The 14596-nt window shown below is 41.1% G+C and overlaps 1 protein-coding gene across 1 annotated transcript; it reads left to right on the forward strand.

The window, feature by feature from the left end:
- Window positions 1–1016: 1016 nt before the first annotated feature.
- LOC148156934 (uncharacterized) lies at window positions 1017–12572 on the forward strand. Its single transcript, XM_088009462.1, has 7 exons — window positions 1017–1062; window positions 1162–1443; window positions 10922–10966; window positions 11498–11818; window positions 11906–12019; window positions 12186–12226; window positions 12333–12572. The coding sequence occupies exons 1-7, from the start codon at window positions 1020–1022 to the stop codon at window positions 12459–12461; spliced, it is 975 nt and encodes a 324-aa protein (XP_087865588.1). The 5' UTR covers window positions 1017–1019; the 3' UTR covers window positions 12462–12572.
- The last annotated feature ends 2024 nt before the right edge of the window (window positions 12573–14596 follow it).

Consider the following 14596-nt stretch of genomic DNA (forward strand, 5'->3'; position numbering starts at 1 on the left):
GCAGGGAGAACAGACCATGGCGAAGGTGGAAGGGGTCTTTTGTGATTTCCTGATCCCTGGTCAGGCAGCGACTGCGAGCGTTGTGAAGGATGGAAGGAGGCAGTCGTGATGACTCTGTCAGCTGTCCTCACCACTCTCCCTGTACATTCCCAGTCAGAGGTATTACACGGCCAAATCAGACAGAGATGATGCTGGTCAATGTGCTCTGTATTGTCCCTCTGTAGAAAGTGGTAAGAATGGGAGAGAGGAAGTGTGTTCTTCTCATGAGACTTAAGAAGTGCAGACTTCGCTGTGCTCTCTTCACCAGACCAAAGGTTTGAAGGGACCAGATAAAAGTGTCTGTGATCTGTGTCATCAAGAAGTTTATGTTGCTGATTTTTCCTGAAATTAGCAACAATTTCTTTTGTTCTGTCGACATACAGGATATGTCTATATGTCTATATGAAGACATATGCTCACCCTTTCCAGCAATTCAATATTTTTCAAAATTTTTTCAAAAGTGAAATCCAGTTAAGTCTCGCCCTGCTTTACTTTGCGACTAGATGCTTTGATTATATGACCTTTTATTTTTGCTCTTACATTGAGTTGTCAGAACTGGAGAATTCAGCTTCTCACTGTGTGAATACCTGAACATCTATGATAAAGCTCAAGTTGGTCCCCTGTATGTCTTAATATTACTTAAGAACCTGTTGGTGGCGCTATCTGAAAATCTACAAGTTCATCAAACATGTTGTTATTAATTTTCTGACTACCAAGGACATGTATGTCAAGTATTGTTACAAATTGCGTCTGTACATGACTAATTAAAGGATTATATTCAGGTCAGAGAAAAATATGACTATTAGCCACAAATATGATAATAACTGCAAAAAAAACGGGAAGCAATATATTTTTTCCAGGACAGAAGCTCATTGTGGTAGGAAGAATGAGAAAACCAATCAGATGCACTTGAGTGTCTGGATCGCCACACCCCCTCCAGCTACTAAAGCACCAAGTGTCTTTATGAGGACAGTGTCAGCATGACTCTGTTATGGGTCACAGTCTTTCTTCTTCATCAAGGATGTAAGTACTTTTAAACTAAAATGTGGATTTTTCTCAGTTTAGTGTTTGCATTTGTATGTTTTTTTCACCCTCGCATGATTATTTTTATTTTTAACCCAGATGCTTTGGTTCCGGTGGTCACCGTTCAGCTTGGTGAACCTGTAACTTTTACTTGTGATGTTATGAATAAATTTCAGAGCACCACTTGGCTTCAGTGGTACAAGCAAAGTGCTAGAGGTACTCTGAAATTAATTACGATGCAGCGAAAAAACGTCGATCTCACTTTTGGACCAGAATTCCCAGCTTCAAGATTCAGTACAACAAATGATGGAATAACAAGCAACCTAACAATTCTGGGGACAGTTCAACAAGATGAGGGGATGTATTACTGTGCCCTTTGTTGTTGTTGCACAACACCTCCCCCCCCTTCTCTCTCTCTACTTCCCCTTGTCAGAGGAGGGAGATGTGCTACCAGCTCTCCGTCTAACGGGTGAATTGAGTTTCCTAAATCTGCCGGGATTTACCCTGTCCAGAACTGAAGTAAATTGTTTAAGCTGGCGTCGAGAAAGACTAGCCTGGTTTCTGACGACCTCCATCCAGATGTCCCACCCTTTTTCACTCTGTGAATTAGCCAGATTAAGTAGCCCGGAATCAGCTAGCTTCGCAGAGCACACCTGTTAACGGTCGCTCTTTCTCTTATTACAACTTGCTCTTGTTACTGAACCAGGTTGGTTTTAGTGACTCGGGTGAGTCCCAAGGGTGTTGTTTTTACTTATTAGTTACCCTTATTACAATCATGATGCGAGTTATTACAGACATTTCTGAAAAGAAACCAATAATAATTCATCATTCTAATTATTTGACACCATGTTACAGTTACTTCTTTCACCTTTAAGTACTTTCATAGGTATAAGTGTAAATATTCTTATAATCAAACCAACATCAACCATTGGTTAAACCAATATTAATTATTAACTTAATTATAAGTTATAATTATTAATTCAAGTATTTTACTCTGGGTTTTATCCAATTACTCAAAATGTTTAGATTATATTCCTTAAACCTTTAGTGCCTTGAAATGAGCAGTCTGAACTTTAAACCACTGCAGGCTGGAAACTTCCTCTTTCTCCAGGAAACCTGCTCTTCCTGTCTCATGACTCTCTTTCTGTCTGACTATGATTTTTTATGATTAAATAGAAAAAAGTAGAATTAAAGCAGGACACAATAACAACACACACAACCAGATTAATTTTATTACCATCTGACTCTACTGTTGGGTCTTGATGTCACCTGTGTAATGAGTTTTAAAGATAACTTTATTTATTGTTATTATTAAACTAAAATCTCCAGCATGGGGAAGTGGGATGAGCTCGACTTTTCTCGACACCCCCTCCTCGAGGTCAGACCTTTCACATGCTGGGAACCCACACCCTCCTGCAGGTCTGCGTCGTCATCCTCTGGAAAGAGAAGATGGTCCTCTGGGATGTGAAGATGCAGATCCTCAGTCGTCACCAAGGCCTCAGCAGCTTGGGATGTGAAGATCCAGATTCTCAAAACTCCACTGCTCTTTGACACCCCCTCCCTGGAGTTTTGATGTCTCCCAGGAAGTGACGAATGTCGAAGAGAACCCAGGTCGCTTTGATCCTTTTACAGTGACAAAAAATCCTCAGCTGGATGAACTGTCGGTTCTTCAGGATGTGGAAGATTCCTTAGGAACATGTTGATGGGCCGATGGGCTGAGGCAGAAACTTCACAAAAAAAAAAAAAAATCTGGAAGTTCAGCAGAACAAAGCAAAAAGCATAAGCAGCATGACGCTTTATCCACAATCGTAATCCTTTTCCGTCGCTGGAGGTCATCAAGGGGTACTGGAGTTGTCGGAGGCGTCAGAAGTTGTCCAGGTCCTGGGAGGAAACTGTTGACCCTTCCCGTTGCAGGTGTTCAATGCTTTGTTGCAGGATTGATCTTGGTGGTTGTCTATGACGCTACTCCTTCCTCACAACTTCAGTCCCTTTTCCAGTTTAATCCATCCGTTTGTGACAGGAGTTCTTCTTTAGCATAATCCAATTTCTTCAGGGCCCTCCCAGTCAAAGCCTTGAAGTTGTTCTTTGAATGGCAATCATCCTGTAATAGTGGCAAGTCTAACACAGGATGGCATGTGGCTTGATTCTTGCAATGTTCTGGTTCGCTTTAGCTAAGAACTGGCTTGAGCACTGACCTTGTGGACCCCTTTCTTCATCAGTAGTACTGTTCTGCAGTGCAGTACTTGCTTCACAAAATTAATTCCATTGAATTTCAGCTTGATCACCATTATTGCAGGCCGATCTTGAGCTTTAATCCAAACTTTCTGCCCTGTTTTCAATGACACTGCAAACCGCAACTTCCCCTTTCCCTCTCTGGGCCAAAAGGAGAAGCGCCTCCGCCTCCCTGCTTTCCGTGACATGAACGGAGTTTCTCTGCAGGGGAAGACCTACTCTTCTACAGCTGTCACTGTTACATCATGTCCATCAGCACCAAGAGGTACTCCTGACCTCTCTTTTCTGTTATCCATGGGGCCTGCTACATCCAAGCAGACTGAAGCCCTGGGTAATGTGCTCTTTGATGAACACCCTTCCAACCGTTGCCCTCGGCGACCTGCGTTGTATTTTCCACACACTTCGCAGTCCCTCAGCACGCGTTGGACTTGTTTCACTGGGATCCAAAGTTCATGCTCTTCCAGCTCCTTACGGGTGGGTCGTACGCCTGCATGTCCTAGGCCTTATGCACGCTCCGCACGACCTCATCCACGTACTCTTCTGAGACCTCCCTTCCCTTGGGAGAACTGTCCCACTTCTCGATTCTGGCAAAGACAACCTTCCTTTGATTCACTCGAGTCCATGTCTCAAATCTCTCTCCATACAGAATCACTCTCACTGGGGCTGACTGGAACAGGGATTTAGACAGGGATCGATCTTCATCTTCTCTCCTGCTCTACTTTTGACGGTTGCTGGAGTTTTGATTCTTCTTCTTCTTCTTCTTTTCCTTCATCCATGGTTGTCTTTGTCTTCGAGTCGCCTATCCCCCAAAGCCTCTCTTAAGCTATCGAGCAGGGATGGGTCTAGGCTATGGCTACTGGCTTCTCGTCCGGACACACATGTTTATCCTCAGTAGAAGCTCTCCCTCACCTGTATGCCATACAGTTACTGCAAGGGTTGTGACTGACGGCCTCATCAGCCACCACTAACTCTATTCCTTAAGAGCTAGCCTCCAAGTGAGCTATTCAGATACTCGCCTCTGTTTTTACTGACTTGGTTAAAGTAGGGCTCTATCCCTTCCTCAAGGGGCGTGGTCCCTGTTCGGGCGCCACCTGTTGTTGTTGCACAACACCTCCCCCCCCCCCTTCTCTTTCTCTATTTCCCCTTGTCAGAGGAGGGAGATGTGCTACCAGCTCTCCGTCTAACGGGTGAATTGAGTTTCCTAAATCTGCCGGGATTTACCCTGTCCAGAACTGAAGTAAACTGTTTAAGCTGTCGTCGAGAAAGACTAGCCTGGCTTCTAACGACCTCCATCCAGATGTCCCACCCTTTTTCACCCTGTGAACTAGCCAGATAGAGCAGCCCAGAATCAGCTAGTTTCACAGAGCACACCTGTTAACGGTCGCTCTTTCTCTTATTACAACTTGCTCTTGTTACTGAACCAGGTTGGTTTTAGTGACTCGGGTGAGTCCCAAGGGTGTTGTTTTTAGTTTTGGCTAAAAGCAACCTATAAAACATTTTCCACTTTCTCCTCCCAGAATCAAACTTCATAGCTATTTTACAACCATCAAAGAACTTTAAGGTGACTCATTAACTGAATGTCCACAACATCTTTTAGATTTTCTTAAGGCTAAGTATTTTATTAGTAAGGCAATTTTGCAAGGGTCAGTACAGCTTAAATCAGTAACAGAAATAATCAAATAAGTAAAATCAATAATCTAGCCTATCTTTCCCTAATGCTGACACTGTGAACTAAAAAAGGAAACTTTGAGAGAGACGGACGGAGTTTGGCATTTTGAACCCCAGAACTGGCCTGATGATGAAGAAGGTGTTGCAGCAGCAGGAGGCTCCCAGTACAGGAAGAGTACTGAGTCAGAGCGGCAGGTCTCGGGCCTCAGGGTGACTTCCTCATGCGCGTAGCGGCCCTCTCCTTCTTGTCTTGCAGCTCTGTAGCTCCTTTCTCTCCGTCTCACGATCTTTCTGGTCCTTCGAGATGTAGATGAGCTGGTCTCATGGAAGGAACACACCAGTTCTTCCTCTTTGCCTTTGTTCTTTGCCTTTGTCTTTATCTTCATCTTTGCCTTGGTCTTTTTCTTTGGGGTCTCGAACCCAGCTGATGAGAGAAGTGCAATTTGAAGCCACATGTTGTGGGGCTAACGGGTTGGTCCCCATATGCAGAACAGTCTTCGGCTCTGTGGCTCCGGCTCTTCTTCAGCTGCAGAGTTCTTTGTCCATCTCGATCTTGGCTCGAAGCTGCCTGAAGGATCCAACCAAAGACTCCTCTTTGCACTCACCTTATATAGGATATACCCACCCTTTTGGTGCATTTGCATTGGCTAGCTTTGTCTCATTGGCTGACTGCTTGGACCGATAATCTCATATCCATCACCATCTTTGGACATGACCTGATGCCTGTTCTAATGTCCCAAGTTGCTCAACAGCCCTCTTGTGTCTAACCTTCTCTTAGGTAAGTTGAAGTTTAGCAATAAGGCGTTGGACACCTCCGCTCTCCTATCCGTTCCTCTTTCTCCCTGACATTTCACCTACCATCTACCTCCAACACAACATCAGTGACCTTTAGTTACAGTTACACACTTTACACCATTTCAAGTTCAATGTCAAAATCACATTTATAACCTTTTAGTTTCTCTGATTTAGCATTCATTTGTAATCTTATAATAACCATTACTTATTAGTTACCCTTATTACAATCATGATGCGAGTTATTACAGACATTTCTGAAAAGAAACCAATAATAATTCATCATTCTAATTATTTGACACCATGTTACAGTTACTTCTTTCACCTTTAAGTACTTTCATAGGTATAAGTGTAAATATTCTTATAATCAAACCAACATCAACCATTGGTTAAACCAATATTAATTATTAACTTAATTATAAGTTATAATTATTAATTCAAGTATTTTACTCTGGGTTTTATCCAATTACTCAAAATGTTTAGATTATATTCCTTAAACCTTTAGTGCCTTGAAATGAGCAGTCTGAACTTTAAACCACTGCAGGCTGGAAACTTCCTCTTTCTCCAGGAAACCTGCTCTTCCTGTCTCATGACTCTCTTTCTGTCTGACTATGATTTTTTATGATTAAATAGAAAAAAGTAGAATTAAAGCAGGACACAATAACAACACACACAACCAGATTAATTTTATTACCATCTGACTCTACTGTTGGGTCTTGATGTCACCTGTGTAATGAGTTTTAAAGATAACTTTATTTATTGTTATTATTAAACTAAAATCTCCAGCATGGGGAAGTGGGATGAGCTCGACTTTTCTCGACACCCCCTCCTCGAGGTCAGACCTTTCACATGCTGGGAACCCACACCCTCCTGCAGGTCTGCGTCGTCATCCTCTGGAAAGAGAAGATGGTCCTCTGGGATGTGAAGATGCAGATCCTCAGTCGTCACCAAGGCCTCAGCAGCTTGGGATGTGAAGATCCAGATTCTCAAAACTCCACTGCTCTTTGACACCCCCTCCCTGGAGTTTTGATGTCTCCCAGGAAGTGACGAATGTCGAAGAGAACCCAGGTCGCTTTGATCCTTTTACAGTGACAAAAAATCCTCAGCTGGATGAACTGTCGGTTCTTCAGGATGTGGAAGATTCCTTAGGAACATGTTGATGGGCCGATGGGCTGAGGCAGAAACTTCACAAAAAAAAAAAAAAATCTGGAAGTTCAGCAGAACAAAGCAAAAAGCATAAGCAGCATGACGCTTTATCCACAATCGTAATCCTTTTCCGTCGCTGGAGGTCATCAAGGGGTACTGGAGTTGTCGGAGGCGTCAGAAGTTGTCCAGGTCCTGGGAGGAAACTGTTGACCCTTCCCGTTGCAGGTGTTCAATGCTTTGTTGCAGGATTGATCTTGGTGGTTGTCTATGACGCTACTCCTTCCTCACAACTTCAGTCCCTTTTCCAGTTTAATCCATCCGTTTGTGACAGGAGTTCTTCTTTAGCATAATCCAATTTCTTCAGGGCCCTCCCAGTCAAAGCCTTGAAGTTGTTCTTTGAATGGCAATCATCCTGTAATAGTGGCAAGTCTAACACAGGATGGCATGTGGCTTGATTCTTGCAATGTTCTGGTTCGCTTTAGCTAAGAACTGGCTTGAGCACTGACCTTGTGGACCCCTTTCTTCATCAGTAGTACTGTTCTGCAGTGCAGTACTTGCTTCACAAAATTAATTCCATTGAATTTCAGCTTGATCACCATTATTGCAGGCCGATCTTGAGCTTTAATCCAAACTTTCTGCCCTGTTTTCAATGACACTGCAAACCGCAACTTCCCCTTTCCCTCTCTGGGCCAAAAGGAGAAGCGCCTCCGCCTCCCTGCTTTCCGTGACATGAACGGAGTTTCTCTGCAGGGGAAGACCTACTCTTCTACAGCTGTCACTGTTACATCATGTCCATCAGCACCAAGAGGTACTCCTGACCTCTCTTTTCTGTTATCCATGGGGCCTGCTACATCCAAGCAGACTGAAGCCCTGGGTAATGTGCTCTTTGATGAACACCCTTCCAACCGTTGCCCTCGGCGACCTGCGTTGTATTTTCCACACACTTCGCAGTCCCTCAGCACGCGTTGGACTTGTTTCACTGGGATCCAAAGTTCATGCTCTTCCAGCTCCTTACGGGTGGGTCGTACGCCTGCATGTCCTAGGCCTTATGCACGCTCCGCACGACCTCATCCACGTACTCTTCTGAGACCTCCCTTCCCTTGGGAGAACTGTCCCACTTCTCGATTCTGGCAAAGACAACCTTCCTTTGATTCACTCGAGTCCATGTCTCAAATCTCTCTCCATACAGAATCACTCTCACTGGGGCTGACTGGAACAGGGATTTAGACAGGGATCGATCTTCATCTTCTCTCCTGCTCTACTTTTGACGGTTGCTGGAGTTTTGATTCTTCTTCTTCTTCTTCTTTTCCTTCATCCATGGTTGTCTTTGTCTTCGAGTCGCCTATCCCCCAAAGCCTCTCTTAAGCTATCGAGCAGGGATGGGTCTAGGCTATGGCTACTGGCTTCTCGTCCGGACACACATGTTTATCCTCAGTAGAAGCTCTCCCTCACCTGTATGCCATACAGTTACTGCAAGGGTTGTGACTGACGGCCTCATCAGCCACCACTAACTCTATTCCTTAAGAGCTAGCCTCCAAGTGAGCTATTCAGATACTCGCCTCTGTTTTTACTGACTTGGTTAAAGTAGGGCTCTATCCCTTCCTCAAGGGGCGTGGTCCCTGTTCGGGCGCCACCTGTTGTTGTTGCACAACACCTCCCCCCCCCCCTTCTCTTTCTCTATTTCCCCTTGTCAGAGGAGGGAGATGTGCTACCAGCTCTCCGTCTAACGGGTGAATTGAGTTTCCTAAATCTGCCGGGATTTACCCTGTCCAGAACTGAAGTAAACTGTTTAAGCTGTCGTCGAGAAAGACTAGCCTGGCTTCTAACGACCTCCATCCAGATGTCCCACCCTTTTTCACCCTGTGAACTAGCCAGATAGAGCAGCCCAGAATCAGCTAGTTTCACAGAGCACACCTGTTAACGGTCGCTCTTTCTCTTATTACAACTTGCTCTTGTTACTGAACCAGGTTGGTTTTAGTGACTCGGGTGAGTCCCAAGGGTGTTGTTTTTAGTTTTGGCTAAAAGCAACCTATAAAACATTTTCCACTTTCTCCTCCCAGAATCAAACTTCATAGCTATTTTACAACCATCAAAGAACTTTAAGGTGACTCATTAACTGAATGTCCACAACATCTTTTAGATTTTCTTAAGGCTAAGTATTTTATTAGTAAGGCAATTTTGCAAGGGTCAGTACAGCTTAAATCAGTAACAGAAATAATCAAATAAGTAAAATCAATAATCTAGCCTATCTTTCCCTAATGCTGACACTGTGAACTAAAAAAGGAAACTTTGAGAGAGACGGACGGAGTTTGGCATTTTGAACCCCAGAACTGGCCTGATGATGAAGAAGGTGTTGCAGCAGCAGGAGGCTCCCAGTACAGGAAGAGTACTGAGTCAGAGCGGCAGGTCTCGGGCCTCAGGGTGACTTCCTCATGCGCGTAGCGGCCCTCTCCTTCTTGTCTTGCAGCTCTGTAGCTCCTTTCTCTCCGTCTCACGATCTTTCTGGTCCTTCGAGATGTAGATGAGCTGGTCTCATGGAAGGAACACACCAGTTCTTCCTCTTTGCCTTTGTTCTTTGCCTTTGTCTTTATCTTCATCTTTGCCTTGGTCTTTTTCTTTGGGGTCTCGAACCCAGCTGATGAGAGAAGTGCAATTTGAAGCCACATGTTGTGGGGCTAACGGGTTGGTCCCCATATGCAGAACAGTCTTCGGCTCTGTGGCTCCGGCTCTTCTTCAGCTGCAGAGTTCTTTGTCCATCTCGATCTTGGCTCGAAGCTGCCTGAAGGATCCAACCAAAGACTCCTCTTTGCACTCACCTTATATAGGATATACCCACCCTTTTGGTGCATTTGCATTGGCTAGCTTTGTCTCATTGGCTGACTGCTTGGACCGATAATCTCATATCCATCACCATCTTTGGACATGACCTGATGCCTGTTCTAATGTCCCAAGTTGCTCAACAGCCCTCTTGTGTCTAACCTTCTCTTAGGTAAGTTGAAGTTTAGCAATAAGGCGTTGGACACCTCCGCTCTCCTATCCGTTCCTCTTTCTCCCTGACATTTCACCTACCATCTACCTCCAACACAACATCAGTGACCTTTAGTTACAGTTACACACTTTACACCATTTCAAGTTCAATGTCAAAATCACATTTATAACCTTTTAGTTTCTCTGATTTAGCATTCATTTGTAATCTTATAATAACCATTACTTATTAGTTACCCTTATTACAATCATGATGCGAGTTATTACAGACATTTCTGAAAAGAAACCAATAATAATTCATCATTCTAATTATTTGACACCATGTTACAGTTACTTCTTTCACCTTTAAGTACTTTCATAGGTATAAGTGTAAATATTCTTATAATCAAACCAACATCAACCATTGGTTAAACCAATATTAATTATTAACTTAATTATAAGTTATCATTATTAATTCAAGTATTTTACTCTGGGTTTTATCCAATTACTCAAAATGTTTAGATTATATTCCTTAAACCTTTAGTGCCTTGAAATGAGCAGTCTGAACTTTAAACCACTGCAGGCTGGAAACTTCCTCTTTCTCCAGGAAACCTGCTCTTCCTGTCTCATGACTCTCTTTCTGTCTGACTATGATTTTTTATGATTAAATAGAAAAAAGTAGAATTAAAGCAGGACACAGTAACAACACACACAACCAGATTAATTTTATTACCATCTGACTCTACTGTTGGGTCTTGATGTCACCTGTGTAATGAGTTTTAAAGATAACTTTATTTATTGTTATTATTAAACTAAAATCTCCAGCATGGGGAAGTGGGATGAGCTCGACTTTTCTCGACACCCCCTCCTCGAGGTCAGACCTTTCACATGCTGGGAACCCACACCCTCCTGCAGGTCTGCGTCGTCATCCTCTGGAAAGAGAAGATGGTCCTCTGGGATGTGAAGATGCAGATCCTCAGTCATCACCAAGGCCTCAGCAGCTTGGGATGTGAAGATGCAGATTCTCAAAACTCCACTGCTCTTTGACACCTTATAGACTGGACAGAATCTATTTGGAAGGGGACTCATTTGATGGTAAAAGGTAATAGCAAGATCTCAGTATTGCTATGTTTAGAAATCTTTGTTCTCACTACAGAAAGGAAAATAAAAAAAAAGGAAATCACAAAATATAAGCAACAGTTGTACTATATACATATATTGCAGTGCTATGTGATGTGTGTGTGTTAAATATGTTTCTAGATGATAGTTAACATTTATCTTAGGCAGCTTTTGAAAATTATTTAAGAAGTTTTACCACTGTAAAGTCTGATGGTTTGACAGCACATGTAATTCATGAGCTTTGGTGCCTCTCTTTTTTAAATATATTTTTTCCACTGCTCACTAGATAAAAGCAAAAGAAAACATTCCATGCAAATAAGCATATATGTAAATATGTGAATAAATATTTTATGCATTTCAGTCACAGAGCTGTTTTACGATGATCATTATTTTAAATATATTAAATATATAATATTATTTTAAGTGGTGTGCATTGAATTTTTCAAAATTAAAATAATTATTGTGAAACTAGAGGTCTTACTCTTTAAAGAAAACATTATTTTTATTATAATAGGAAACTCAAAGAGGACATTGGCCTACACAACGCTCGAGTCAGAGACTCTGCAGTGTTCAGTTGTCTTGGAGTACTGGGACAGCTCCTGCTCAGGAGATCTCAGCGTGTTCTGGCTCAAATCTGGATCCAGCAAATCTTACCCAAATATCATATACACTGAAGGCAAAAGAGATGATAATTGTGAAAAAAGCCCTAATGCCCAGAGGAAATATAATTTTCTCTTCCCCGGGAACATCAGCTCCTCTGACCTTGAGAATTACTACTGCGCTGTCGCCACATGTGGAGAAATTTTATTCGGAAATGAAATCAGAAAAGAAGAAGGTAGTATATATGTAACACGCAAAATTTGTAAACGGAGACATAAATATTTTCAAAATGCACACATTTATTTTTTTCTATCTTATCCAGGTCAAAGTTACAACATTTGGATCCTGCTGATGATAATAATCTGTTTGGGAATTTCTATGATTGTAAATATAATTTTGATTTGCAACCAAATATTTGCGTGTAAAATATTTAAAGGTAAGTGTTATTTACAAAATTATATCCATTTATTCTCCTTGTTTCTTTAAAAATATACCAGAAAGTGAAAACCTTAATTCATGTAATGTATTTAAATATAAGCTATCTGAGATGCTACAAATGATAAGACATGTAACAGGCAAAATACATGTTGCTGTTTGTTCAGTGTGTGCAGAAAACCCCTCAGAACAACAAAAAGATGAGACTGTAAGTAAGAATTGTAAATCAAATGAGTGTTATTTGGTTCAAATTTCTATTTTTATAGCCTAGTGTTCAATATAATTGTACATGAAATGAATTTTTTTCTGCACAGCCTGATGAAGGACAGGATCTGAACTATTCTACGTTACGTTTCTCTGGAGGAAAAACATCAAGAGGAACGAAGAAGAAAGAGCTGAAGACTGAAGAACTTGTATATTCACAAGTCAAACGATCAGTTTGAATAGATATCAAGTTGCGCAATTGTGTTGTAATACATGAATACAGTGTTGTGGGAAATTATAAAGGAAAATTGGGGACACAAATAAACATAATAAAAAAGACTAAATCTGTACTTTGTCCTAAAATTCCCCTTTTTTTTAAATGTAACATTTTATGTTTATTTTTGCATAAATTTGTAATAATTATTCATACATGTTATATGTTAGAGGTTTTTGCTACTGGCCTTATGAATCACATAAAAACACATTTAGAGAGCTCAGCTGAAAATACATCTTAACAGAAAAACATGATCTTAAGCATTAAAACTACAATGCTGTAGAGTTGTATGCCAGCCATAATTTTGAAGCTCTTCCTGTCTAAGCTCCCAAATTTAAAACATAAACAATCTGTCTATTGATGACGTACTTTTAATTTATATGTCATGAAAACATTCCTTTGATTTCATGACCTTAAAAATAACTATTATAATTGCCATCAGTTTTAATAGAACATAGGAAATAGGTAAAAAATGTTTGATGTTTCACACAATGCAGTTTTTCCTGAATATTCATGAGTATTTACTCTTATGGGTAAGCTTAGAAATAAACCAAGTTGCTGTCTGATAGCTTACTTACCGACTGATCGATTGAATTCATAGAATGCTTTTCTTGTCATACTCGTCACTCAAAGTCACATTCAACTAATTGCACTCATATTCATACATTCATATGCAGATTGGCAGACAAGTTGGGGTTAATTGCCTTGCAGAAGGCAGAAGCCGGAGTTGAACCCACAACCTTCAACTACTCTTACCACTGAGCCACAGCCACCCTCTCGCCACCTGCTTATTTGTGTCATTTTAAAACCCCAACTTTGTGGCATGAAGACACTCACCATACGTTGACATTCACAAACCCAGTGCAACCACAGAATCGTCGAAATCGTCATTTTCAAGAGAAGTACACACGCCACATGAATGTCTCTGAAAAACAAAGTCATTCAAAGGCTAAATTTGATTAACTTCTTTCAGCTTGCATGATGATTATACCATGTAGTCTGTTTTTATTTGTTGAAGAGAGAGGAAAGTCACATATAATGCAGATCTGTTGTTCACAGAAGTCATGCAATCATTCCAGTTCAATCCACTTTCTTTACCCACTATTACAATTCAGGGTATGCCTGGTTATCAGATTTATTTTTCCCTGTGTAAGTTATAGTATAGGCTACACAATTTCATTTATTCCATTTTTTCCGGTACTGAATGTTGGCAGGCTCAACATGACTTAAACTATGCTTCGGGTTATTAGTGGTGTTGGAAACTGAACATAGATGTTTTGCTGGCTTTTTTTGTCTGAAACCTTTTCAGAAATGAGAATTGCATAAAGTATAACTGTTATCTTATTAGTTATTCTTAAACAGCGGTTTAAAAACAAAAACAACAAATCAGTAAATCATATGGTAACAACCTGGTATTCAGGTTGTTACCATACCAATACCAATAAATAGTGAGGATGAAGTTCAATCTAAGCATCAGATTGAGGAAGTAAGGATATTTAAGGAACTTTGAATGGTTGATGATGCTAGATGGTCTGGTATGAGTATCTAATTACTGCTATTAAATTTGAATTTTATCACACAACAATCTCTTATATTTACAGAGAACAGTCCAAAAAAAAGGAAACAATCCAGCAAGCAGTAGTTGTGCAAATGAAAATCTTCTTTTCATACTAAAGGCCATAGGAGAATGGGCAGAATTAAGATGACAGAAAGACAGCAGCAGCTCAAAAAGCAACTATGTTTAGACACCAGGAGTACAGAGTACCATCTCTAAACTACAACACACTGAACCTTGAAGCAGAAGTCCATGCCAGGATCCTCTCTTGGCAGCAAAGAACAGTAAACTTAGCATAAAGTCCAGAATCATTAATATTGAACAATAACAGATTAGAACAATTTTACTTGCGAAACAGACAATGCAGTGTTTGGATCTGATGCTCTGGTGTCTCTGAGAAGAGAAACATATGTGTGATAATATGCAGGGACCCGCATTGCTTTTGGATGTATGAAATTCATAAGTTAGGGTGATTGGGAACCGGCTTTACATGGTGTTGATCTGGTGTTTGTTGACTTTAAAGACAAACTGCAATCTGCAGCTGT

Source organism: Poecilia mexicana, unplaced genomic scaffold, assembly GCF_051168715.1.
Source record: "Poecilia mexicana isolate PSO_F unplaced genomic scaffold, ASM5116871v1 scaffold_10, whole genome shotgun sequence".
Taxonomy (NCBI): Eukaryota; Metazoa; Chordata; class Actinopteri; order Cyprinodontiformes; family Poeciliidae; genus Poecilia; species Poecilia mexicana.